Raw genomic sequence first — 26,137 nt, 5'->3', positions numbered from 1 at the left:
GTGGCCATTCAGTCTTTTCAAGACTGGTGGCTCTGTCTACCCCGCAAGGGATATAGACGTGACCATATGTATGTATATTCTAAACAAAACCAATAAAAGATAAATCATTATTAATAATTTAATTCTTTGGATGAAAAGATTACAATAAATTATATAACTTTAATGTTTTAAATACATATGTTTAAGAACTTGGATATTTTGACTAAGGAGACGTCATGGCACCAGTTCAAAACATAAACCTTAAAAATATGAACTAAAAATACGTGATTCATCCTAACATTTTTCTAACTTATTGTGTCAACATATTCTTTATTTCAAAGCATATCACATTTGTAAAATATATACAAAGTTAAAAAGAACTCATGCTTCAACAGAAGCGAGATTGTTATAAAAATACAATACAATATGATTTATCTTTATTCCCCTTTATTCCTCTATAAAAAAATACATATGTATTTTTACTAAACAAAATATTAAGGGGTACTTTAATAATAATTAATTAATCTTTTTTAGTTTGGTAGGGGTAAATTTTATTAATTATGATGATGATACCGTATTTCCCATAGATGTCGTAAAAGGCGACTAAGGGATAGGCTTGTACACCTGGGATTCCGATTTTAGGCGATGGGCTAGCAACCTGTCACTATTTGATTCTCAACTCTGTTATTGAGCCACACAGCTGAAAGCGGCCAATCAGTCTTGTTAATACTGTTGGCTCTGTCAACCCTACCATGGATATAGACGTGACTATATGTATGTATGTATGATCATCATAATTAATAAAATTTTGTATTGCACTACCCAAAGGTTGGCTGAAAGAGATTGCTTAGCAATAAGTCCGCCTTTGCTCAACATATTCGTAATGTATGTTTCTACTATACATATACATATGTATATAGTACCCCTACCAAACTAAAAAAAAAAGATTATTTAAGTACCCCTTAATATTTTGTTTAGTTTGAAGTTTAGGAATTTTACTTCATTTTAATTAGGTAGATTTATTATTAATACAGTTTAGAAATTGAAATAATAATATTTTGTCAACTTAAAAAAACCTAAATTAATAAGTGATATCTATGAACTAGTATTAGTTGATGGCTTGAAATACGATACAATACCTCCCCAAACGAGTTGCAGAATGCTTCCTAAAACTTCAAAGAAATACAAAAACTGATTTTGTCTCGGTTTCTCATCAAGTTCATCATCATCGTTAAACTCAAAGGGATCTTCATCATCAGTGATTGTATCATTGACCTCCAAATTTCCTTTTACAGGCAAATAACTTGAGAATAACACAATTTTCTCCGGTTTCTTCTCAATCTTCTTCAAAGCATCTAGTGAAAGTTCCTCAATATCTTTATCGTTAGATATGTCGTTATCGACTGGGGGAAGGTCAGACCTGGTCACATCTTCAGCACTTTCGTCTAAGAGTTCGATTTTGTCCCACGGTTTCCTAGTCGTTGCATTGTCAGTTTTATTTCTGTCGTAGCCAAGAAATCTGCAATTGAATTTTTTTTATATGTAAGCAATTGTCTAATTATTAATTGATTTATCTTCTTTCTACATACATACATATAAATACGTCTATATCCCTTGTGGGGTAGACAGTAAATCATAATCGTAGCGTAAATCCCGGTTACATCATTGCCTTCATCATTACCTTCACCATTTCTTTTATCATTACCATCATCATTACCCAAGTATGCGCTTTTTGACCATACTCGTAATCCTGAATTGGGTAAGTAAGGTTTTCTGCACGAAGCGACTCCAATCTGGCCTCCGCAACCTTTGTTAGATCATGGTAAAAGTTACACTAGACGAACAATTGGTGCCTATTCTTTTAGTGAACTTTTACAACATTCATTAGAATGAGATGGCGTGTACCTATTCTAAAGTACCAAGGGCTGATATCTCCTAAACTCCTAATGGTTACCTATAGATGGGTGAAGTGATCCTCTCAGCGATGTTATTGGCTATCTGGTGATATACATCCAGGGGTTTCCCGGTGCCGGCCGTGGTGGGCTGGGTGGTGTACACGCTGACCACAGACTCTTCGGAGTCTACTGATCTGCAGCTGCTGGGATGGTAGACCTGGAAGACCAGAAAATAGACTTGGATTACCTAAAATAGATAAGCAACACTATTGTTAAATTTTATATAAATAAATAGCCTTACAATTTGTGTATAAAGATAATAACAACGTGCCTAGACATATTACATCGCCTTCAATTAGGGGTTCTCAATTATACAGCATTTGTTTTGTGTGTTTGTTAAATGATACCAGATTGCAAGTATTTTTTTTTTTAATTAAGATTGTCCCGAAATAATAAGGTCAACATCAGATACAAAGAGCTTAGAGAAACAGAGGAATCCTATGTATTCATATACGGAATAACTTGTACATAATTTCAGTAGCTATTTGAATATTTGGAAAAATGTTATCTTGATCATAATGGAAAGTAAAGTATGGTCTCAAAATTGCAGACGCTGTAGAAAGTGGAAAGAGAAATATAGGAAAGCGCGACCCCAGGATCTGAAGTGTAGTGTTGGAAGATTCTACTGAAAAAAATAAAAAAAAAACTAATTTATATTCATTGTAATGGAACATCACTTAAGAATCCTATCTTTTGGTTTCACAACATTATAAATTACTTAAAACTGACATTAAAAAATGAAATATCTCTTTTTAAATAAATCGTCGAAACTATTAAGTTCCAAAGATACGTAACAAAATTTACTCTTTCAAGTTAACGTCAGAAATTGTTCGAGAACCTTCGTCAAACGCATTACCCAGTTTGGTAAACCTGTCTATAACTGTCCGGTTATCGTCCGGAACAAATATCCGGATGTCAGAGTGAAAAGAGCGATAGTCTGGATTTTTTATCTGTTTGTATTTAATGTTATATATATAGAGTCTTCATAATTTATGGGGTAGACATAGCCAACGGCCTCTGTGGCGCAGCGGTAGTATGCTTGTCTGTGTCACCGGGGGTCCCAGGTTCGAGTCCCGGCCAGGGCATGATGAGACAAGAACTTTGTCTGATTGGCCTGGGTCTTGGATGTTTATCAATATAATTATTTATTATAAAATATAGTATCGTTGAGTTAGTATCTCGTACCACAAGTCTCAAACTTACTTCGAGGCTAACTCAATCTGTGTAATTTGTCCCGTATATATTTATATTTAACAGTTTAGAAAAGACTGAGAGGCCACATACAGCTAATTGGCTTAATGATGGAATTTATATTCTGACAGTGACAGGTCATCGCCTTAAAGCATCATGTCTAATACATACATCTTATCAATCCATGGGAAGGAGTGCTGATGCAGTGCTCCTATTCTAAAGTGCCGGTAACCACACGGCAGAATGCCTGCATGTGTGGGTTTCTCTAAGGTACGGACAAAATAATATGACTAAGTGGACCCAGGGCTGGGGGTGGGGAGGTTACTGGAAACACGTATACATGAGAGATATTACACTATCGCATTAGATAAAATCTGTAATGGCAGATGTAAGAAAATAAATAAAAATAAAATAAATTAAAATATTACATACATACATACATACATACATACATATAATCACGTCTATATCCCTTACGGGGTAGACAGAGCCAATAATCCCGAAAAGACTGAATGGCCACGTTCAACTGCTCGGCTTAATGATGGAATTGAGATCCAAATAGTGACAGTTTGCTAGCCCATCGCCTAAAAAAAGGATCGCAATTTTATAAGCCTATCCCTTAGCCGCCTTTTACGACATCCATGGGAAAGAGATGGAGTGGTCCTATTCTTTTTTGTATTGGTGCCGGGAACCACACGGCACATAAAAATATTCTTATAAAATATTGGTGCATATAAGATTTTACACATGTAGCGGGAGCGATGATTCGGCTCGACCGCCACCGAAGGGAAGATCTTCCGCCAGGCTAGGTGTGATGCCTGGGGAACCGCGGCTCCGACGATGTTGTGTCGGAGGTTGTATTCATTTCTCCAATCCGTGAAATCTTCGCTTGCGCGATTTAGGTTTTTCGCTGTTTTTGACTGATAAAGTCGCGTCGCGTGATTTTTATTTTTGTGACTTGTAGCGTATAGATGTCGCCACACACACAAAATACAAAGGTTATTCAGAATGGGCATCACTAAAAACGAAACGTGTCATTGCCAGACTCAAGACTACGTGCGCGGCGTTTGTGAACGTGGCATTGCGATCAAGGATCAAGACGGGCGCGTCCTTATTGACACTTGGGATTTTGAATCTTATTTTATTAGGTACAAAGTAAAAAGTAAGCGAAGGAAGTATGCAGAGATCGTGGCAAGTGGAAAGAGGTAGTCTCTGCCTACCCCTCCGGGAAAGAGGCGTGATTTTATGTATGTATGTATGTATGTACAAAGTAAACAATTTTTCGAGGTAATTACGTCCTTACCCTTTTTATTAGAACTACATGTATAAAAGTTTCTCATGATATTTTTTCTACCTATATTCCTGCTAGAAACTTCATTGCACAAAAATACAAATGTACCTAAGCACAATTAGCGGACTTAATGCTTGAAGCATTATCTACCAGTCAACCATTATCTAATTTTTTAGACTTTTTCTATTCCTATGCTTCACCTTCTTCTTCCTCCTGGCCTTAGTCATGATTGCATCATAATCATTCAGAAGACGAGGCCGGGGTATGCCGTTCCTATATATAACCTCACTTAAAGCCAAATTTTCCAAATTTCATGATTCTAGACAAAGGAGAAGCAAGAATTCTATAATTTTTGATTCCCCTTTACATACGAACATATAATCACGTCTATATCCCTTGCGGGGTAGATAGAAACAACAGCCTTGAAGACAATAATAGACCTGCCATTTGGCTAAATGATACAATGAAGATTCTAGTGACAGTTTGCTAGCCCATCGCCTAAATGAAGAATGCGAAGTTTATAAGCCTATCCCTTAGTCGCCTTTTACGACGTCCATGAGAGAGAGATGAAGTGGTCGTATTCTTTTTTTCTATTGATGGTGGTATCTAAATTTCGACTCTGTCTACCCGGTATGAGATTAAGACGTGTTGTCAGTGGAGGGGCAGTGTGACATCATAGTTATTAGTGCCAACAATAAACCTTTACATTACCATAGACTAGGTCTCAATATTTATTGTAATTCTGGACGGACGTCTAACTTATAACATTACAATAGAAATTGGTATAACAAGATGACATATTGTGTAAGCTGAGCAGATAATGGTATATTGTTTATTATATTATTATGTTATGGTATCGTTATGTCTTCTGATTGCTAATTAGATAATAAAACACGATACACTAATATTGTTATAATTTACTAGCTGTGCCCGCAACTTCGTACGCGTGGAATAGTTATTTTGGGCATCATTGAAGCCCTCAAAGATGAATAATTTTCCCCGTTTTTTATTCACATTTTCCATTATTTCTTTGCTCCTTATAGTTGCAGCGTGATGTTATATAGCCTAAAGCCTTCCTCGATAAATGGTCCATTCAACAAAATAAAATAAAAACAAATAAATGAAAAATATAGGTTTAGGTGCCGTGTGGTTCCCGGCACCAATAAAACAAAATAGGACCCCTCCATCATTTTCCCATGGATGTCGTAAAAGGCGACTAAGAGATAGGCTTTTAAACTTGGGATTCTTCTTTTAGGCGACGGGCTAGCAACCTGTCACTATTTGAATCTCAATTCTATCATTAAGCTAAACAGCTGAACGTGGCCTAACAGTCTTTTCTAGACTGCTGGCTCTGTCTACCCCGCAAAGGGATGTTGACGTGGCCATATGTATGTATGTACTTACATTAATAACAAAAATAACTTATCCAGAACCGAACTATGGTGATGTAGGTATAAAAGGCGGCCTTATTACATTATGCAACTGATCTCAATCCCATTGAATATATTTTTTTTATTGAAATAACTAGTTCTACATTCATTCATGTTTTTTAATGTAGACAATGTGCATTCGTCCATGATTTAGATTTAAGAGATCTATATTTGTATATTGACGTACGATGAAAATGCTGCAGTGTGGTTTGTTCCGCCGCTTCTTCTACACATGCGCTTTGGAAGCGGTAGTAGTTATAATTAGATTTAAGTGATGTGACGTCAATAAGTTATCACTTATTGACGTCACTTGTATCCAATTTTGAAAATAAATCTATTCTATTCTATTCTATATTTTTTCTATGACATATAACAATAAAGGCATTTGTTTTATTCATTCATTTATATTCTTATGTCAATTAATTCTCATAAACTTATGAATGAATAAAACTCTAAAGTTAAACGTGAATGATTTAACGCATGATGCAAATTTAACTCTTTTCACGTCTTAGGTAAAAATAACAAACAAAACAGCGTGACTTTGTTAACACGTTTGCCTCACGCTGGACAAAATATAATATAATTATCGGTAATCCATCCCCGCAAGGCATATCAAATATTGACGCAGAGTGATATCACGTTAGTATCAATTTTCATGGCTTTCATGTCTCAAGGAACGAGTGGAAATCTAGATGAGAGTGGAGAGAGTTTGTTACTAACTTAGTTAAGAAATTCGCTAAATAAAGTTTCTCGAATCTACGTTTTTTTTTTCAAAGTACGTAAAACTGTGTGGTTTTCAGCACCAATAGAAAAAAAAATAGGATCATTCCCACCGATATCTTTTTCCCACAGATGTCTTAAAAAGCGACTAAGGGATGGGATTTTTCTATTAGGCGAAAGGCTAGCAAACTCTCACTACTTATCTGAATCTCATTTATATCAGTAAGCCTATCAGCTGAACGTATTTCAAGACTGCTGGCCCTGTCTTCCCCACAAGCGTTATTGAATGAATATATGAATGAATGAATGAAAAAAGTAAGTAAGTTTTTTTGTTTCTTCGCTTTAATGCTTAAATTAAATTAACATTAATATATCATACATAGGTATAATTGTGGAGTACATATAAAGCCAAAAGCCGCGGACGAAAGTTAGTGTTAAAATAAAATACATACACATATCTACTGAAATACTCAAATATCACTTACCTACATATATAAATATACAGAGCCAATAGCTTAAAAATGGCTCGAAGGTCATCTTCATAATGATTGAAGAGAATGAGAAGGAGTGGACCATTTTTTTATTATGAATTGTGCCGGGAACCACACGGCACTACCACATTATTGGTTCCGTGGCAATATTTGTCCGTTCCAGTTGGAATTTTCACACAATAATTGTGGTCATTTTTTGTCAGATGCTTCTTCAGTCATTGTCACGGTCGATAAGTTTGCTATTACGGTCAATGGCATATCATTTTATCAATGGCTTTTTTTTTAATATAACATTATATTTTTTGGGTAAGGCCTTATATTGCTCTATATAATAATTAGTACCAATAACGTGATAAATAATAGTTTTTTTTTGTTTTGTCATACTGTATGTGGTTACGTTTACAATTTTTATAAAATGCTGTGTGTTTTATAAAGTGCCGTGTGGTTCCCGGCACCAAAAAATAATAGGACCACTCTATCTCTTTCCTATGGATGTCGTAAAAGGCGACTAAGGGATAGGATAACAAACTTGGGATTTTTTTATTAAGCGATGTGCTAGCAACCTGTCACTATTTGAATCTCAATTATCATTAAGCCAAACAGTTGAACATGGCCTATCAGTCTTCTCAAGACTGTTGGCTCTGTCTACTCCGCAAGGGAAATAGACGTGATTATATGTATGTATGTATGTGTCTATTAGTAGCGTGTTACCCACCCTCTATTCTAGATTTATATACTTGGGATTCTTTTATTGGGCGATGGGCTAGCTACCTGTCACTATTTGAATCTCAATTCTATCATTAAGCCAAACAGCTGAAGGTGACAGTCTTTTCAAGACCGTTGGCCCTGTCCACAGTGTCTACCCTGTAAGGAATAAAGACGTGATATGTATGTATGAATGTGTGCAAGTCAAACCAAACAATATTTAAAATTGTACAGCTGCAATTCATGTATTGTTTTATAGTTCACATTCATTATTAAAATGCGTTATTGATACATTTAATTAAGAATTCATTTTTTTTTATTCATATTATTGGTGAAATAACATGTGTATTTTATAAACTTTACCTACTTAATAAACCCAGAACCAGATTTTAATAAAATTGAATAAGAATAGAGACTGTTGGCTCTGTCTATCCCGCAAGGGATATAGACGTGACCATATGTATGTTATGTATGTATAGAGACTTAACGGATTACATAAAACATTACAGTGCTTTTGTTTTCTTATTAAATTTATTCATTCATTCATATAATCACGTCATTATCCCTTGCGGGGTAGATATAGCCCACATTCCCGAAACGACTGAAAGGCCACATTCAGCTGTTTGGCTTCATGATAGATTTGAGATTCAAATAGTGGCAGGTTGCTAGCCCATCTTCTTGTAAAGTGATTTAATTTTATATCAAGTATAAATTTAATTTATTATTTTAATTACATAATTACTGATTAATTCTACATTAAACAAACACTTACCAAAGCAAAAACAGCCAAAACACAAACAACTTTCATTTTATCTGAAAAACTTGAAAACCCGCGCTCTAATCCACTTAGATCTCTTCGACCTACTCACTCTCCACAGAGTAAAAAGACGAACTGCGCGCGCGCACATCTGCCCGCTAGTGAGGTAGGGTGCGCATGAGACGTGATGGGTTAAGGACAGAACGAGGAAAGTTGGTTTTTGGAGTCAGTATCGACGACCAATGGTAACCAAATAATGTATAAATTTATTTTGTTTTTTAAATATTATTAAACCGTACCACTCCATCTATTTCCCATGGATGTCCCATGTGTCGTAAAAGGCGACTAAGGGCTTACAAACTTGGGATTATTTTTTTTAGGCGATGGGCTAGCAACCTGTCACTATTTAAATCTCAATTCTATCATTGAGCCAAATAGCTGAACGTGGCCAATCAGTCTTTTCAAGACTGTTGGCTCTGTCTACCCCACAAGGGATATAGACGTGACCATATATATATATTACTACCGCTATATATCTTATATATTCAGACAAGCGTACTACCGCTATATATATATATTATATATATAGCGGTAGTACGCTTGTCTGTGACATCTGAGGACTCGGGTTTGAATCCCGGCCAGGGCATGATGAGAAAAGAACTTTTTCTGATTGACCTGGATCTTGGATGTTTATCTATATAAGTATTTATTATAAAATATAGCATATAGTTGAGTTAGTACGAGTATCTCGTAACTCAAGTCTTGGACTTAATTCGAGGCTAACTCAATCAGTGTAGTTCGTCAAGTATATTTTTTTCATTTATTAATATGTGTGTATTACCTACGTTTCAAATTGGTAACACGCGTAAATTAGTTATATATAGTGCGTGTGTTTGATGCACTAACCTAATTGAAATAATTGACTAAGAATTAAATTAAGCGCTTGACCTCATAACAGTTTCATTGTAACATTTATTGTTACACGCCTTCAATTTAAGGACACTTTAAAATAGGATTATTTAATTTCATGTGTCGAATACATACATACATATGATCACGTCTATATCCTTTGCGGGGTCGACTTATAAACTTGAGATTCTTCTTTTAGGCGATGAGCTAGCAACCTGTCACTATTTGGTTCTCAACTCTATCATTAAACCAAACAGCTGAACTTTTTTCTTGAGCAGTCTTTCCAAAAGTGTTGGCTCTGTCTACCCCGCAAGAGATGAAAACGTGATTATATGTATGTATATATATTACGATAATGCATACTTCTTTCGTTTAAAAAATATAAATATGTATGTGCGGGACAGATAATATAGATTGAGTTAGTTCAAGACTTGTATTACGAGATACTAAAACCCAACGATCCTATATTTAATAATAAATATTTTTTGTATAGAATAACATGCAAAACCTAGGACAATCAGAGAAAGTTAAGCACTAGGCACCGCTTTGCAACAGAGGCCTGTTTCATTCACAACTCATTAATTCCCAGGTGGTAAAAAAATTAATTAATTTTTCTCTCAGTCTCAATTCTATCATTAAGCCAAATAGCTGAACGTGGCCATTCAGTCTTTTCAAGACTGTTGGCTCTGTCTACCCAGCATGGGATATAGACGTGACCATATGTATGTATGGTAAAAAAATGTAATCAATTTATCTGCAAAATCATCAAAATCGTGGTCACATCATAAGGACGCGACCTCACCACGCCCGTGACTTGGTAGCCAACGATCTCATTCGCCGATATCAGCCTGCAGTATTGACGTTTGTCTGTTTGTAATTCATTATGCACATACCGAACTGACGCATAACATTGTACGTATATACATTATAATCATGTCTATATCCCTTGCGGGGTAGACAGGTCCAACAGTCTCGATAAGACTATGAAAGGCCACATTCGGCAGTATTGCTTAATGATAGAATTGAGATTCAAATAGTGACGGTTTTTCATTTTGAGTTAGAGATTGCTAGCCCGTCGGCTACAAAATCTTCCCGCGTGCTACGTTAATCCCCTAAAGTACTGTTATTCAACACGAGATGTCTCATTCATACTAATTAGTACTGCTACTCGACAACAGATGTCGCTTTAGCACATCCATCCAGCGATCATATTGACGTTGTGAGCTTAAGCAGTTACCAAGGAAACTGTTGTTTACCAACAAACAAAATGGCCAGCAAAAGTGATAAAATAAATAATTTGACTAATAAAAACGGCACAAAAACCAGTTTCGTCAAAAGAACTGCCCCGAGGAAAGTGATTTCGTCTCAAGTTATCAAACCCGGTAGTAGTGGTGGAAAGAGCTGCTCAACAGGAGTTCTAGATGACGACAGGACCAGCACTAGTGTTTCCAACGCCAGACCTAAGAAGACAACAAAATCTGACTTCGTTATTAGTCAGTCAGTCAAAGATTTCGACTTTTGCAGGAAATGTGGAGACGCATTGTCTAAAACTCGTACTCGAAAATCTGACACAAAATGTACTCCTTCGCAAAAATCTACAGGACCTGAAAGACCTAAATCTATTACAGTTAATGATAGAACACAATCAGTAGCTCAATATTACAGAAACGAGAATTTCCAAAGATCCACAGAATCCGTGCAAGATGTTGATGATTTCAAAAAGATATCGTTAGATACTATCAAAGAACTGCCTGAAAGACGGTCTTCTGAAATTGGCAAGCTTAAATCTGAAACAACAGAAACCCCTGATGAAGAAATAGGATTCCTCGACACTGATGATATTAACAGCGTTAAAAGACTGAAAGAATTCAGGGAGACAAACTATTTTGAGTGTCATTCGGCTAAATCAAGAATTGAAAACAAAGTTAGCGCGATCAGTTTGAAAGACCACAAATGTACTTACAGATTCTATTTGAACGACAGATTATTCCCTGTTCCTGTAAGCTCTGATCATCATGGGAACATCAGATGTGTTGAATGTCATCTGCCATTAGATTTGAAACATTCTGATGATGGAATGAAAGCCAATGGTTTCATTCAAGCCAAAATAAGAATAGGAAATGATAAACCTCGCGACACAGTTATGTATTTACCTGTTAAAGATCAGCTGATTATAAGAGAGAGAAAAAGAGATGATAAGAAAGAAGAGGAGGTAGTATATTTCGGGGTTATAAAATTGGATCGCACTGGCGATTCGCTTTTTAGTAGGAATTTGCCGTCGAATTCTTTCGCCCTGAAATATCAGAAAGGTTACAAGGAATATCATCCTAATAAGAAATATGAATTACAATGCGTAGATATAGATGATGTAGTTGTTATATAAATTAGTTTTTAGATGATTTTTTTAATAATTATGTTAACCAATAAAATTAAATAATGTTTTCCTTTGTTCTATTAAAATTAAGATGTTATCTATAATAAAGTGCCGTGTGGTTTCCGGCTCTTTAGAAAAAAACCACTCTTTGATGTCGTAAAAGGCGACTAAGGGATATGCCTATGAACTTGGGATTCTTCTTTTAGGCGATGGGCTAGCAACCTGTCACTATAAGAATCTCAATTCCTATGGCCTATCAGTCTTTTCGGGACTTCTGGCTCTGTCTACCCCGCAAAGGGATACAGACGTGATTATTTGTAGGTATGTATGTAAAAACCGTCACTTCAGGAAAAAATAATAATATTTTTCCCGCGCTGGTAATCGAATCCCGGAAATCGTCAACAGTTTATGAGCTTTTGTGTCTCAGACAAAGAGATGACAATGAAGTTCAATGGTCATCGTCCTCGAAGCCTTTATGTCCGTTTATGGCTTTTGTTTGTGTTTTCTACATACATACATATGGTCATGTCTATATCCCTTGCGGGGTAGACAGAGCCAACAATCTTGAAAAGACTGAATGGCCACGTTCAGCCATTTGGCTTAATGATAGAATTGATATTCAAAAAGTGACAGGTTGCTCGCCCATCGCCTAAAAAAGAATCCCAAGTTTGTAAGCATATCTCTAAGTCGTCTCTTACGACATCTATGGGAAAGAGATGGAGTGGTCCTATTCTTTTTTGTATTTGTGCCGGGAACCACACGGCACTTGTGTTTTCTTATGTTTATAATTACATATTTACGGACAGCAGACTTCTTCCTCCTGGCTTTAGTCCCTGGTGGCATCCTCACCACTCTGGAGAGGAGCCCGGGGTGTGCCTTTGACCATGGATCCTGGATTGGGTGAGTCAGGTTTTTATACGAAGCGACTCCATCTGACCTCCGCAACCTTTGCAGGGGAACCTAATCCGTATTGGATCGATCATGGTTACACATCCAGTTGCCTGAATGTGCAGGTTTCCTCACTATGTTTTTCCTAACCGTAAGATTTATGGACAGTAACATACATATATAATCACGTCTTTATCCCACACGGGGTAGACAAAGTATTAGGGTAGGCCTTTGATGCCTAAGACTAAATAAATAAAAATACTTACAAATATTGTTACTAGAGTAAATATTAAAGTGTACTATTCAATGAAAATAAAAGTCCCTCTTTCATACATAAAATGAAAAAATAATTATACTTTATAAAAGTTTTCTTAATTTATTAAAACAAAGCGCTTTTTGCATCTTACTGCAACAATTTTGATGCAATTTCCAATTTTAGGCATATTTAACGTAGCAGTTTAAAAATAGCTACCAAACATCGCGAAAATTCTCGCCTAAAATATATAAAATGCCATGTTAAAATGTAATTAACATCCCTTCCACATAAATATGGCGAGTGAAGGTGCGCATGCGCATACACTCGCAGGTTCTCGTGCGCAGGCGCCACTTCGTAACCGGGCAACGAGATATAAGAGAGTGCTGTGTTAAATATAATATAAAAAAATGTGGTGTGTTCTGTTTGTGTGTCTGACCGTGGTGGCGATTGGATTTGGGAATGAACTACGTAAGTAATGTTTATAAATAAATGATTCATTCATTCATATAGTCACGCCTTTATTCCTTGTGGGGTAGACAAAGCCAGCAGTCTTGAAAGTGATGTACCACGTTCGGCTGTTTGGCTGAATGATAGAATTGTGATGCAAATAGTGACAGGTTGCTAGCCCATCGCCTTAAAGAAAGAATCCCAAGTTAATAAGCCTATCCCATAGTCGCCCTTTACGATATCTATGGGAAAGAGATGGAGTGGTCCTTTTCTTTTTCTATTGGTGCCGGAAACCACACGTCACGTGTTATTATACTAACGCGAAATTAATTGGAATACTTTGTTACCTCTTGAAGTCTAATTATTTTGTAGATACATGTTAAGGCGCACCAAGCTATTAAGTACATTAACATACATCAAAAATCACAATAATCTCTACACAGTATCAGCTAAAAAATAACTATCTAGAAATCTATGCTGGTTACTTTAAAAAATCCAGACATGATGACATTCAAAAAGAAATTAAGATTAGGTACTCATGATTGAGAAATGTTCAAGAATTTTTAGATGATAATATTATTATGATTTAATTATGTCTGACTCAGTAATTACATATTTTCAATTGACAACAAATGTGGCTTTTGTAGGTAATTTTTATTTTATTTTAATTTCATTCTGTTTACTCATTAATTTAAATAATAGTTAGTCTGACATTAAAATTTATTTTTGTAACTATTTATATTTGATTTGATTTGATAAATAACTAAACGCATTGATAGGTATCTTCACATTGACAATATGTTATCTGTGCGTTCTGTATGCAACCGGCCGGACTTGACGCAAGCAGCTAGTCTCAGATAGATGTAACAACTGTGACATTATTAAATGGCTATTTCTCAACAAATTATTTCTCTAATCTTACATACATAAAATCACGCCAGGGGTAGGCAAAGACTACCTCTTTCCACTTGCCACGATCTCTGCATACTTCCTTCGCTTCATCCACATTCATAACTCTCTGCATGCAAGCTCGGCGGTTTCGGGTACTTTTGACCTGACCCCTTACCAGGACGTCCTTAATTTGATCAAGATACGTTCCTCTAGGTCTTCCCACTACGACCACACTTCCTTCTCTAATCATAGAATAATGTAAGTGTAGAAATAGCTAGTGGTTCCTATCTTAAAACAAAAAACACACAGCCCCGTAGTATGAGACGCGCGACGCCGTTTTTATCGCGCGAAAAACTATCGCTGTCCATAATGAAAAGATATACATATATATAATAACGATAGCTTTTTATAAAATAAATACGGCGTCGCGTGTGTCATAATACTGGGGCAGATCTCTATTTAACAAAAATGGGTAAGAAACAACGAATATGCCGTGTAGTTCCCGGCACAAATAAAAAAAAGAATTGAACCACTCCATCTCGTTCCCATGGATGTCATAAAGACGACTAAGGATAGGCTTATAAACTTGGGATTTTTCTTTTAGGCGATGGGCTAGCAACCTGTCACTATCTGAATCACAATTCTATTATTAAACCAAACAGCTGAACGTGGCCTGTATTTCAAGACTGCTGGCTCTGTCTACCCCGCAAGGGATATAGACATGATTATATTAATTGATTCGGGTTTAAGGCTATCGCTTAAAGGAAAAATCCAAATATTATAAGTCTGTCCCTTGATTAACTTTTATAAACTTTCAAAATTTCAAGGATAATGCATTCGGGATCGCTTCAAAATAGTTGACCAAATGGACGTCCATACCATGAACATAATTTGTGTATATCCGCTTCGATAACAATGCATTAAATTGACATTCAGATCATAGTCAACCTTCCATTGCATTTATTGGCCACGTTAATGTGAAGACGAACCTTGTAAGAGTCGTTTGACATCACATTTTGGTTGGCGAATGCATTATTTTGATGTTCTTTCCTCCTCAAACTGATTGGGATTGAACTGTTTCGTTCAAAACTCATGTTAAATGTCATAAGGTATTGCCGAATTTCAGTTTTCTATGCGTAAACTGTTTGTAATATTTATTTTGCAATAAACTTATTCATTTTTAAGTTCGCCCCGAAATTAAACTTCGCGAAAACTTTCTTATCTCAAACAATACTTAACCGATTTTGATGTTTAAGCAATGCTACAGTGCAGTTTATTACCGCGTCTTCTGCACTGACGCTTTGGAAGCGGCAGTCAACTTAGTTTTAATTAATTTATTTGACGTAAACCAATGTTGTGAAATCAAAGGATATGAAAATTAATAAGTGATGTTGAAATGTCCCATAATTATGAATAAAAAGTTTTGATTAATTTTGTACACCCGGAAATGTGTGAATTAAATTAATGTGTACGTGTGTGTGTTTTAAAAAATTTTTTTTTATAAAACATGCAAATTTTTTTACTTGTAGGTATGTCAATTAAATTGTTTCATAGTACGTATTTATTTTACTTCAAACTTTTCTGTCTGATCTGACTTAAACATTTTTTCATTTTATTCACATAAATAAACAAAAATACATTTCCTCATAACATACTTTTGATTTGAATAAAATTTCATGTAAGTTAGAACAATTATGAAACCATTTTAGTCATTTATCAAATAGCTTAGTCTTAGTTAAACTTAGCTAAACCTCAAACCGGTATTTATAACATCATGTGCAAATTGCATAACACCACTTTCTCTGGTATTCTGGCACAGATGTACTGTTGCTGAAATTATTGGTCCTTAGGTTGGTACATGATGAATAACTTTTTAGAACTCATTTATTCAGCATTTTTGCTACAACTTCAGTAAAAATACCTACCATACAAATTAAAATAGGATCTCTAAACATTCATCTACAATATTTATATTGCGCCGTGTGCCGTGTGGTTCCCGGAACCAATACAAAAAATTATTATTTATTTATTTATGTACACAAAATTATATACAGAAGCATTTATTACAGTAATTCTAGTACAAAGGTGCTACTTATTTCAAAAGAAATATCTTCCAGTAGACCCATGAGAGGAGAGATTAATTTTGGAGCGGTATGGCGTGTGCATAAATAACGTTTAACATATTTAACTAAACATACATGCTAATACTTACATAATTAAACATGGAACAATTAAATAAATGACAGTAATAAACTACATAAACATACCAATATATATATATAATATAAGTCTATTTGGAGAGATAATAGTCTTTAACTCGTCGTTTGAATGAAGTAAGAGTTTGGGAATCGCGAATTTCATGCGGTAAGGAATTCCACAGACGTACAGCATGAGCAGAGAAGGAAAAAGAGTAGAAGGAAGTCTTGTGGGTAGGAATAGTAAAAATGGTGCGCAAATGAGATCTGCAAGGAGAATTAGACGAATGACGGAAAGAGAAAGATTCTTTAAGATTTAAGGAAAGAGGAAGGAAAGGCGGGATTAAATAAAATATTAAAAAGAAGACAGAGAATGCGCGTATTTCTACGAAAGCGAATGGGAAGCCATTTCAGCTTAGAACGGTAAATGGAAACATGATCGTATTTTCTTAAGCCAAATATGAAACGAATACAGAGGTTTTGTAACCGTTCCAATTTATCCAGTAGCTCCTCTGTGGCATCAAGATAGCACGCATCAGCATAGTTCAGAATTGGAAGAATCAGGCTTTGCATGAGAGAGACCCGTTCTTTTTGCGTCGAACGCATATTAGGTATGACGTAGATGATTAGTTAAGTAAGTAAGGTTACTATGTTTTCCGACCCAAGTGAAAGTTTTGTTATTTATTATTATTTTTAATGATTTCCATGGCATTGGCAAACAGTAGATATAATATGTTTATTTATGAAGTAAAATATTCCTATAAGCAAGGATAACTACATTCACATGCGAAATTATGCGGAAATCTCATATTGCAATTACTGTTGGTATATTAATTAATCAATTATCGTAATTTATGACGTAGATGGCGTAGGGATTCTTGTTATTAAACTACAAGGCCCAAGATTCAATTCACAAGCAGGTTATATATAAAAAATAAGTTTTTGAAATTGACTTTGCTTTTAGATACATAAATCATAATCACGTCTACATCCCTTGCGGGTTGACAGAGCCAACAGTCTTGAAAAGACTAAAAGAGAATTGAGATTTAAGTGACAAGTTGCTAGTCCATAGCCAACAAGATGAACCAATCTTAATTTTAGCCTTTCCCTTAGTCGCCTTTAACGACATCCATGGGAAAGACATGGAGCGTTCCTATATTGCCGGGAACCACACGGCACCACTTTGTATAAAATAATGCAACTTCAAACCGCAAATTAAGTTCATGATCCTTGACACTTTCGCATGCATTCTACAAACATGTTGCGCAACTTTTGCAGTTGCAACGCAACATGTATCCCGTTTGGTCGGACCAAACATTATGTCATAATCATAACTAGTAGCGCAACCCGACTTCACGTGAAATTAACAAAATAAACAAAGTATCTTTATAGATCTATTGCAATTTTGAGAAACCGAGAAAGCTATGTTTTATCAATTTTGGCACAATCATACAAGTTCAATTTTTAAACATAAGCAAGCGCATCGTACATAGTAAAATCACACCTCTTTTCGAAAGGGGTAGGCAGAGACTACATCTTTCCACTTGCCACGATCCCTGCATACTTCTTTCGCTTCATCCATATTATTATTTTTTTCCCTTCATGCAATATCGTTGACTAGCTGTGCCCGCAACTTCGTCCGCGTGGAATAGATATTTTGGGTATCATTGAACCCTCAAGGATATATAATTTTCCCGTTTTTTTCACATTTTCCATTATTTCTTCGCTCCTAATAGTTGCAGTGTGATGTTATATAGCCTAAAGCCTTCCTTGATAAATAGTCTGTTCAACACAAAAAGAATTTTTCAATTCGAACCAGTAGTTCCTGAGATTAGCGCGTTCAAACAAACAAACAAACTCTTCAGCTTTATAATATTAGTACAGATAAAGAGCACATCTTGACAAAAAAATTATTTATAAACAGGTAAACTTTGTAATTGGTTATTTATAAGGGCCAATCTCCGGAACTACTAAACCGATATTGAAAAATTCTTTCACCGTTAATAAGTTACATTATCTGCGGATGTTATAAGCTATGTATGTACCACAGGCGACGGGCGTGACGGGCCGTTAGTAAAAAGCATATATATACATAAAAATTTAATCTGAAAATAATAAATTTTAATGTAACAGCCATGTCTGAAAGCGGCTACACCATGACATTTTCTTTTAAAGATCATTTTCTCTCAAGACCTGACCGAGAATCGAACTCCAGACCAACTCACAAACCCGCCACAACTTACACCAAGAAATGCAAAATATTCCACTGCACTCATCTCGTTCGTATGTGGCACAAGGTCGAAGGTTGTTGCGCGCTGTTGTGACAGACAGACTTACAAAACCATAATCATATGTAGTTCCGCAATTTCTTCGCGGTTATGACATCAATTTCTTTTAAATTAGCGTTTTTTGTATCGTCTTAAATGTTTATGGTGAGGGAAATCATCGTGAGGGAACCTTCACATTCAGGCAAATGCAAAGGTTGCGGAGGTCAGATGGGATTCGCTTCGTGTAAAAACCTGACTCGCCCAATCCATGATCCATGGTCAAAGGCATACCCTGGGTTCCACTTCAAAGTGAGACGCAACCGGAATTCAAAGCCAGGAGGAAGACACAAAAAAAAATATGATGTACACAAGCCAATGCCTTTCTTTACACTTTCCTGTCGTGGGCTTGCTGGAAGAATTTTTTTTAGAAATAAGTAGTGCCCTTGTACTGAATTTGTCTTAAGTTTAAGTTCTATTCTTATTTTTTTTCCTTGATGTACATAAATATATAAATAAAGTGAAGAAGAGGTAGATAAATTAAATACTCGTACAATTTAATAATTTAGGTAATATACAAGATACTCGTATACGTGGGTTACCAATCTTTAACTATAATAACATACATATAATCACGTCTATATCCCTTGCGGGATAGACAGAGCCTACAGTCTTGTAAAGACTGATACGCCACATAACTATAATAATGATTACTTTTATACAATCTCAGTAAAAGTCGTAAAATATACGTAATTCCACGTAACCGTTCATAATTCATTCAGCCGTTGAGGCCGTGGGGCGTGACTGACGGACAGACAAAAAGATTTTTATGTAACACTTTTCTAGTACACTAAATTGTATTATGTATATATTGAGGTGTGTGTGGTATGTCAAAGTATTTGTGTCAATTGAATTTTGAACCTATTTCAAAATTGGAGGTTTGCATTACGATAAGAAAGAAAGAAAAAAAGAAAAATATTTTATTTGATATCACAAACTTAACTATACTAAGTAGTATGATGTGTATATAAATATAAAATTGTTGGATTAAACACTATGGAGCAGGACCCCCCCATATGTTTCCCATGGATGTCGTAAAAGGCGACTAATTAACTTGGGATTCTTATTGTAGGCGATGGACTAGCAACCTGTCACATTAAGATTCAAAATTTATTTAGCCGTACAACTGAACGTGCCGAGTGGCTCCCGGCACCAATAAAAAAAAGAATAGGACCACTCCATATCGTTCCCATGGATGATGAAGGTGACTAAGGGATAGGCTTATAAACTTGGGATTCTTCGTTTAGGCGACGGGCTAGCAACCTGTCACTATTTGAATCTCAATTCTATCATTAAGACAAATAGCTCAATGTGGCCTATCAGCCTTTTAAAGACTGTTGGCTCTGTCTACCCCGCAAGGGATATAGACATGATTATAAGTATGTACGTACAACTGAACGTGGCTTTTCAGTCTTTTCAAGACTGTTGGCTCTGTCTACCCCACAAGGGATATAGACGTAATTATATTTTCTCTGTTCCAGCTGAGAGTTTTCGTCGATGCGGGCAGGCGGAAAAGAAACTGAATGATTGTCTGAAGGCGGCGGTACCTGATGCGCTGAGGCAGATGAAGGCAGGTAAGTGTTCTTGCTTGTAAAAAAAATATTTATACTTATTAAGAGAAATTATAGACGAGGAATTTCTAAAACTTAAGAGGAATTCGATTTATTAATGAAAGTATAAACAAACCACATATAATGAAATACTTTAAAATATAAGATCTCTGTCTGCCCCGCGAGGTTGTACGTTACCGTAAATGTAAGCAATGGGCATTATCTATAATTACCGGGAATTACAGATAATTACCAACGCACATGGTAAATGTATTGAATTATCCATATTTACCGGTAATTATATAAAATTTCCGCGGAATGCAGAGCGAACGGCGCGGCTTCTGTCATTTGCTAGCGTATAGTGATTGAGAGCGGTTGTATTTTACCTAATTTGTATTGTTCTTTAGTTTCTTTTTTATTGATGAAATGGGAGATACTGAGTCTACCAAAAAACGGTTTTATGAAGAATTTGAAAAGTTAATTTCCAAAAAAGCACCAAATAATCAACTGTTTTCCCGTGATGCATATTATTTGCTTTTGGCTAATGTAAAGGCGTCCAAGAACAAGAAAACGAACAAGAAACCTGAAGATTACCGAAGATTATTGAGGTATGATGCAGTAGAGATTGGAAAGGTTCAAAAACTTGTAGTTCCAATAAAAAATGAAAGAGACCCAATAATTTACTATACATACTTAGAGGAGGTATTTGATATAATCCACGAAAGTCACCTTTCCATAGGACATGGGGGCAGAAACCGAATGATGGCGGAACTTAAAAGCAAGTACAAAAATATCACCATACAGCTAATTAATACATATTTAAATCTTTGTGAGCCGTGCCACAAAAAATTATTATCCCTAAAAAAGGGCTGGTCGTGAAGCCTATCAAAAGCAACGAATTTAATTCAAGAGGCCAAGTTGACCTCATTGATATGCAGTCGCAAGCAGATGGCGATTACAAGTTCATTATGGTATATCAAGACCACCTAACAAAGTTTGTCCAACTGAGAGCTTTAAAAACCAAGGCTGCTGCTGAAATTGCTTACCATTTGCTGGAAGTTTTCACAATATTTGGTGCACCGTGTATATTGCATAGTAATAACGGACGAGAATTTGCAAACAAGGTGATTGCAGAGTTGTGCCTTATGTGGGATGAACTTAAGATTGTACATGGAAAGCCAAGTCATAGCCAATCACAAGGTGCAGTAGAAAGGGCCAACCAAGATATTGAAAAAATGTTGGCTATTTGGTTAGAAACAAATAAGACCACAAAATGGTCCGAAGGAATAAAATTTATTCAGTTTATGAAAAATAAAGCTCATCACTCAGGAATAAGTCGTAGCCCCTATGAGGCTATGTTTGGGTGTAAAGCAAGATTGGGCTTGAAAACTTTCTTGCCAGCTCTTGAAACAATGTCAGATATTAATAGCGAAGAAGATCTTGAGGCAATGGGAAAAAATCAAAATGGACATGCCAGCGTAGATATTGATACCAATTTAGAGGGCAGTCTGAATAACGACATTTATACCGAGATTACAACACAACAAGCGACTATTGAATCAGGACCTTCGGATAGGGAAGCGTCAATTGCGACTAATCAACTAAACGAAAATGATGATGGTAACAAAGTAGAAAAAAAAAAGATGAAGAGAATACTTATGAACCAAATGAAAGTGAAAAAAACTCCGAGAGTGACAATGAACAAAATGTTAACGAAAATACGGCTGTACAGGCAATAAATGTATGTTCTCGAAAAATTTGAAGAAGCTAGAATCGGTGCTAGACAGTCGCTAGAAAAGCAGGTTGAAAAAATGATAAAAGCCTCCAATGCTGAGTTTCCCGCTTTAGAAATAGGCCAATGCGTAAGAATTAAGGTATACTACCAGACGTAGATCGAGCCAAAGCAGATGGCCGAAATATAATAGCCGTTGTAATTTCGATTGAGAATGAAAACTTTGGGGCTAACTCAATCTGTGTAATTTTTCCCGGAATATTAAAAAAAAATACATACACATACAATCACGCGTCTTTCCCGGAGGGGTAGGCAGAGATTACCTCTTTCCACTTGCCACGATACTCTGCATACTTCCTTCGCTTCATCCACATTCATAACTCTCTTCATGCAAACTCGGCGGTTTCGGGTACTCTTGACCTGACCCTTTACCAGGACGTTCTTAATTTGATCAAGATACGTTCGAAAAATATTACGTGATTATATGTATGTATGTTTTTCAATTTTTTTTTTTTTTACTTTAAGCTATGTTGTCCAGGTATCCCGTCCCTGGGCGTGCCCCCCATGGAGCCCCTCCACGTGTCCGGGATCGACATTTCGTCCGGGGCAGGGCCCGTGGTCATCACGCAGAACTACAAGAACATTAAGTTGCATGGGCTGACTGACTCTGTGCTGACCACATACAAGTAAGATTGTTATTTATTTATTTATTTATGTACACAAAATTATATACGGAAGCATTTACTACAGTAATTCTAGTACAAAGGTGCTACTTATTTCAAAAGAAATCTCTTCCAGTAGACCCATGAGAGGAGAGATTAATTTTGGTGCTTTGAATTTTTTGTTGTTAATCACTACATAGTATAAAACAAAGTCGCTATTTTAGTCTGTTTCTCTGTATGCTTAAATCTTTAAAATTACGCAACGGATTTTGATGCGGTTTTTTGTAACAGGTAGAGTGATTCAAGAGGAAGGTTTTTATGTATAATTTTTTCCGAATTTTGCACCCGTGCGAAGCCGGGGCGGGTCGCTAGTTTACATATATGTAATAACGTTTATATCCTTTGCAGGGTAGCCAGAACTAACAGTCTAGAAAAGATTGATAGCCTACTTATTTGGCTTAATGATAGAATTGAGATTCAAATAGTGACAGGTTGCTAGCCTATCGCCTACAAGAAGAATGACAGGTTTATAACCCTGTCCCTTAGTCGCCTTTGACGACACAGACACACACAGCCGTGTGGTAGGTACCTACCCAGAACTTGAATAGGACCATTCCATCTCGTTCCCATGGATGTCGCAAAAGGCAACTAAGGTATACTTGGAATTCTTCTTTTAGGCGACGGAATAGGAACCTGTCACTATTCAAAGAAAGCCAAACAGCTGAACGTGGCCAATCAGTCTTTTCAAGACTGTTAGCTCTGTCTACCCCGCAAGGGATATACACGTGATTATATATGTATATACATATATGTATGTTAAATGGGGAATTGAGAATGTCAATTCTCTTTTGTGTTTCAGAGCTGACCTCAAACGTTATCGTCTACGCACAGACTCCATAACTCCTAAGATGGAGTTCATAGCTGATTACGTGATGAAGGGCAGAATCCTCGTGCTGCCGATACAGGGTAAAGGAGTCGCCAACATTACCATGGGTAAATAATTTTAAGAACCACACTTATTAAGCTTCGTTTCGCGCCATCTTGTGGCGAGAAGAGGAACTAATTTACTAAATAGGCATGGTTTCCATCACAGAATAGAACCACTCCATATCTTTCCCATGGATGTCGTAAAAGGCGACTAAGATACAGACTTATAAACTTGGGGTTCCTCTTATAGGCGATGGTCTAGCAACCTGTCACTATTTGAATCTCGATTCCATCATGAAGCTGAACAGTTGAACGTGGCCTTTCAGTCTTTTCGAGATTGTTAGCTCTGTCTACCCCGCAAGGTACATAGACGTGTCTATATGTATATGTAATGCAAAATTTTACCTCTTCATACTTAGAAAATTTAATTATATTAAGTCTTAAGCATCATACTCCGTAAATGAACTGTTGTTCACCCTTGCCTCAATTTTGTATGCGATCCACTTATTGTCAGGTTGACTGGAAGAGATCCCACTTAGGGATAAGCCCGCCTTTGTACTGTACTGTTTTATATTTGTAATGTACACCTTTAGTGAACAATAAAGCATTTACTTACTTACATACATATTGACACGTCTATATCCCTTGTGGGGTAGACAAAGCCAACAGTCTTGAAAATAATGGCCACGCTCAGCTATTTGGCTTAATGATAGAATTGAGATTCAAATAGTGACAGGTTGCCAGCCCATCGCCCATAAAAGAATCCCAAGTTTGTAAGCCTATCCCTTAGTCGCCTTTTACGACATCCATGTGAAAGAGATGGAGTGGTTCTATTCTATGATAGAAACCATGCCTATTTAGTAAATTAGTTCCTCTTCTCGCCACAAGATGGCGCGGATGGCGCGTCCTATTCATTTTTTTTTTGTATTGGTGCCGGGAACCACACGGCTTACTTACTTATATATCTTCCTCACGATCACAGTGAACCTGGTGGTGAAACACGACCTGATCGGCGAGCCGGTGACTCGTGACGGACAGACATACATGCACATGCGGGATTATAAGGTCAAGTTCATACCGCAGAAGGTGATACTACACTTCTCTAATCTGTTCAACGGTGATAAGAGGCTGGGTGATCAGATGAACATGTAAGTGAAGGTTTATTTCTATCTATACTCATATTATAAAGCTGAAGAGTTTGTTTGTTTGAACGCACTAATCTCAGGAACTACTACAGGGAGTTTATTTGTTTCTTTGAACGCGCTTATTTCAGGAAATTTTCAAAAGAAAAGCAGTTCAAATTGAAAAATTATTTTTGCGTTGAATAAACCATTTATCGAGGAAGGCTTTAGGCTATACTATAACATCACGCTGAAACTATAAGGAGCAATGAAATAATGGAAAATGTGAAAAAATGGGGAAAATTATATCTCCTTGAGGGCTTCAATGACGCCCAATATACGAGTAGGTAACTATTCCACGCGGACGAAATTGCGGGCACAGCTAGTTTTTAAAACTTTTAAACTTTCGCGTTATTCCTTTCTTTTAGTGCCGGGAACCACACGGCATTAATTAAAAAAAAGAATAGAACCACTCCTTCTCGTTCCGATGGATGTCGTAATAGGCGATTAAGGGATCGGCTTATAAATTTGGGATTCTCCTTTTAGGCGATGGGCTAGCGACCTGACACTATTTGAATCTCAGTTCTATCATTAAGCCAAAAAGCTGAACGTGGCCTATCAATGTTTTAAAGACTGTTGGCTCTGTCTACTCCGCACGGGATATAGACGTGACTAAACGTATGTATGTATGTTAACTTTCGTTTTGCATTAATATTAATGTTTGCATAATATTGAAATTTATTGTGTCAATTTCTCGGTGTACCTATTGTAAATAAAAAGAGCAATGTGAGTCAGCTTCAAGTGTAGATTGTAAAAATTCAAGGGAAAGGCTATTTGGGATTATCTTAGGCGGTGGGCTAGCTACCTGTCACTATTGGAAGCTCAATCCTATCATTAAGCTGTACAGCTAAAATTGGCCTTTCAGTCTTTTCGAGACTGCCTCTGTCTACCACGTAAGGGAAAAAGGTGTGATTATATTGATGTCTGTAAAAGTCGTGGATTCAATGTCATTCTACCTTTTCCAGTTTCCTCAACGAAAACTCCGACCTGGTCTTCAATGAGCTGAAGGAATCCTACGAGAAGAGTCTGAGTTCAGTATTCCAAGATGTCACCAACAAAATATTCGACAAAGTGCCAATGAACAAAATATTCCCCGAAGACCCGTGATTTTTTTATCTAAGATATTACTTTCCGGTGCTAAATAGTATTAAGTTATTAATAAGTAGGCTATTTATTTATATAGCTTTAATTAATTAAGCATAAAATACAATTTTGTACAACCATGATACTAGTTTTATTTCAACATTTGGTACAAAGTTTTAGCAGCGCCATCTCGCGTCGG

The 26,137-nt window shown here is 36.3% G+C and overlaps 4 protein-coding genes across 4 annotated transcripts in view; 2 read left to right on the top strand and 2 right to left on the bottom strand.

Moving 5' to 3' along the window:
- The window catches only part of LOC106140284 (poxin), a 209,168-nt gene extending 209,052 nt beyond the window's left edge, over window positions 1-116 (bottom strand). Inside the window, exon 1 of the mRNA XM_060950797.1 lies at window positions 109-116. The gene's annotated coding sequence lies outside the window, so the exon portion shown is untranslated. The remainder of the gene's footprint in view (window positions 1-108) is intronic.
- On the bottom strand, window positions 105-8,685 carry LOC106139265 (uncharacterized). The gene is made up of 3 exons (XM_013340675.2): window positions 8,535-8,685; window positions 1,934-2,091; window positions 105-1,498 (listed from the first exon to the last, which is right to left on the bottom strand). The coding sequence occupies exons 1-3, from the start codon at window positions 8,568-8,570 to the stop codon at window positions 1,075-1,077; spliced, it is 618 nt and encodes a 205-aa protein (XP_013196129.1). The 5' UTR covers window positions 8,571-8,685; the 3' UTR covers window positions 105-1,074.
- A 2,010-nt stretch (window positions 8,686-10,695) lies between these two features.
- LOC132903209 (uncharacterized) lies at window positions 10,696-11,811 on the top strand. Its single transcript, XM_060950857.1, has one exon. It carries the CDS (start codon window positions 10,696-10,698, stop codon window positions 11,809-11,811), a length of 1,116 nt encoding a protein of 371 aa, XP_060806840.1.
- A 1,466-nt stretch (window positions 11,812-13,277) lies between these two features.
- Window positions 13,278-26,016, top strand: LOC106139264 (protein takeout). Its single transcript, XM_060950696.1, has 6 exons — window positions 13,278-13,414; window positions 20,285-20,377; window positions 22,624-22,771; window positions 23,607-23,740; window positions 24,657-24,822; window positions 25,821-26,016. The coding sequence occupies exons 1-6, from the start codon at window positions 13,354-13,356 to the stop codon at window positions 25,960-25,962; spliced, it is 744 nt and encodes a 247-aa protein (XP_060806679.1). The 5' UTR covers window positions 13,278-13,353; the 3' UTR covers window positions 25,963-26,016.
- The last annotated feature ends 121 nt before the right edge of the window (window positions 26,017-26,137 follow it).

The sequence above is a fragment of the Amyelois transitella genome, chromosome 22, assembly GCF_032362555.1.
Source record: "Amyelois transitella isolate CPQ chromosome 22, ilAmyTran1.1, whole genome shotgun sequence".
Taxonomy (NCBI): domain Eukaryota; kingdom Metazoa; phylum Arthropoda; class Insecta; order Lepidoptera; family Pyralidae; genus Amyelois; species Amyelois transitella.
The sequence above is the reverse complement of the archived record's forward strand: the minus strand, read 5'-3'. Positions and strand labels throughout refer to the sequence as shown.

Coding starts and splice junctions, on each gene's coding strand:
- LOC106139264 (XM_060950696.1), top strand. CDS start 13,354: ATGTGGTGTGTTCTGTTTGTGTGTCTGACCGTGGTGGCGATTGGATTT. Junction 20,378..22,623: donor GCTGAGGCAGATGAAGGCAG/GTAAGTGTTCTT, acceptor TATGTTGTCCAG/GTATCCCGTCCCTGGGCGTG. Junction 23,741..24,656: donor AGTCGCCAACATTACCATGG/GTAAATAATTTT, acceptor TCACGATCACAG/TGAACCTGGTGGTGAAACAC.
- LOC132903209 (XM_060950857.1), top strand. CDS start 10,696: ATGGCCAGCAAAAGTGATAAAATAAATAATTTGACTAATAAAAACGGC.
- LOC106139265 (XM_013340675.2), bottom strand. CDS start 8,570: ATGAAAGTTGTTTGTGTTTTGGCTGTTTTTGCTTTG. Junction 2,092..8,534: donor TTTTGGCTGTTTTTGCTTTG/GTAAGTGTTTGT, acceptor CTGGTCTTCCAG/GTCTACCATCCCAGCAGCTG. Junction 1,499..1,933: donor ATCACTTCACCCATCTATAG/GTAACCATTAGG, acceptor ATTCAATTGCAG/ATTTCTTGGCTACGACAGAA.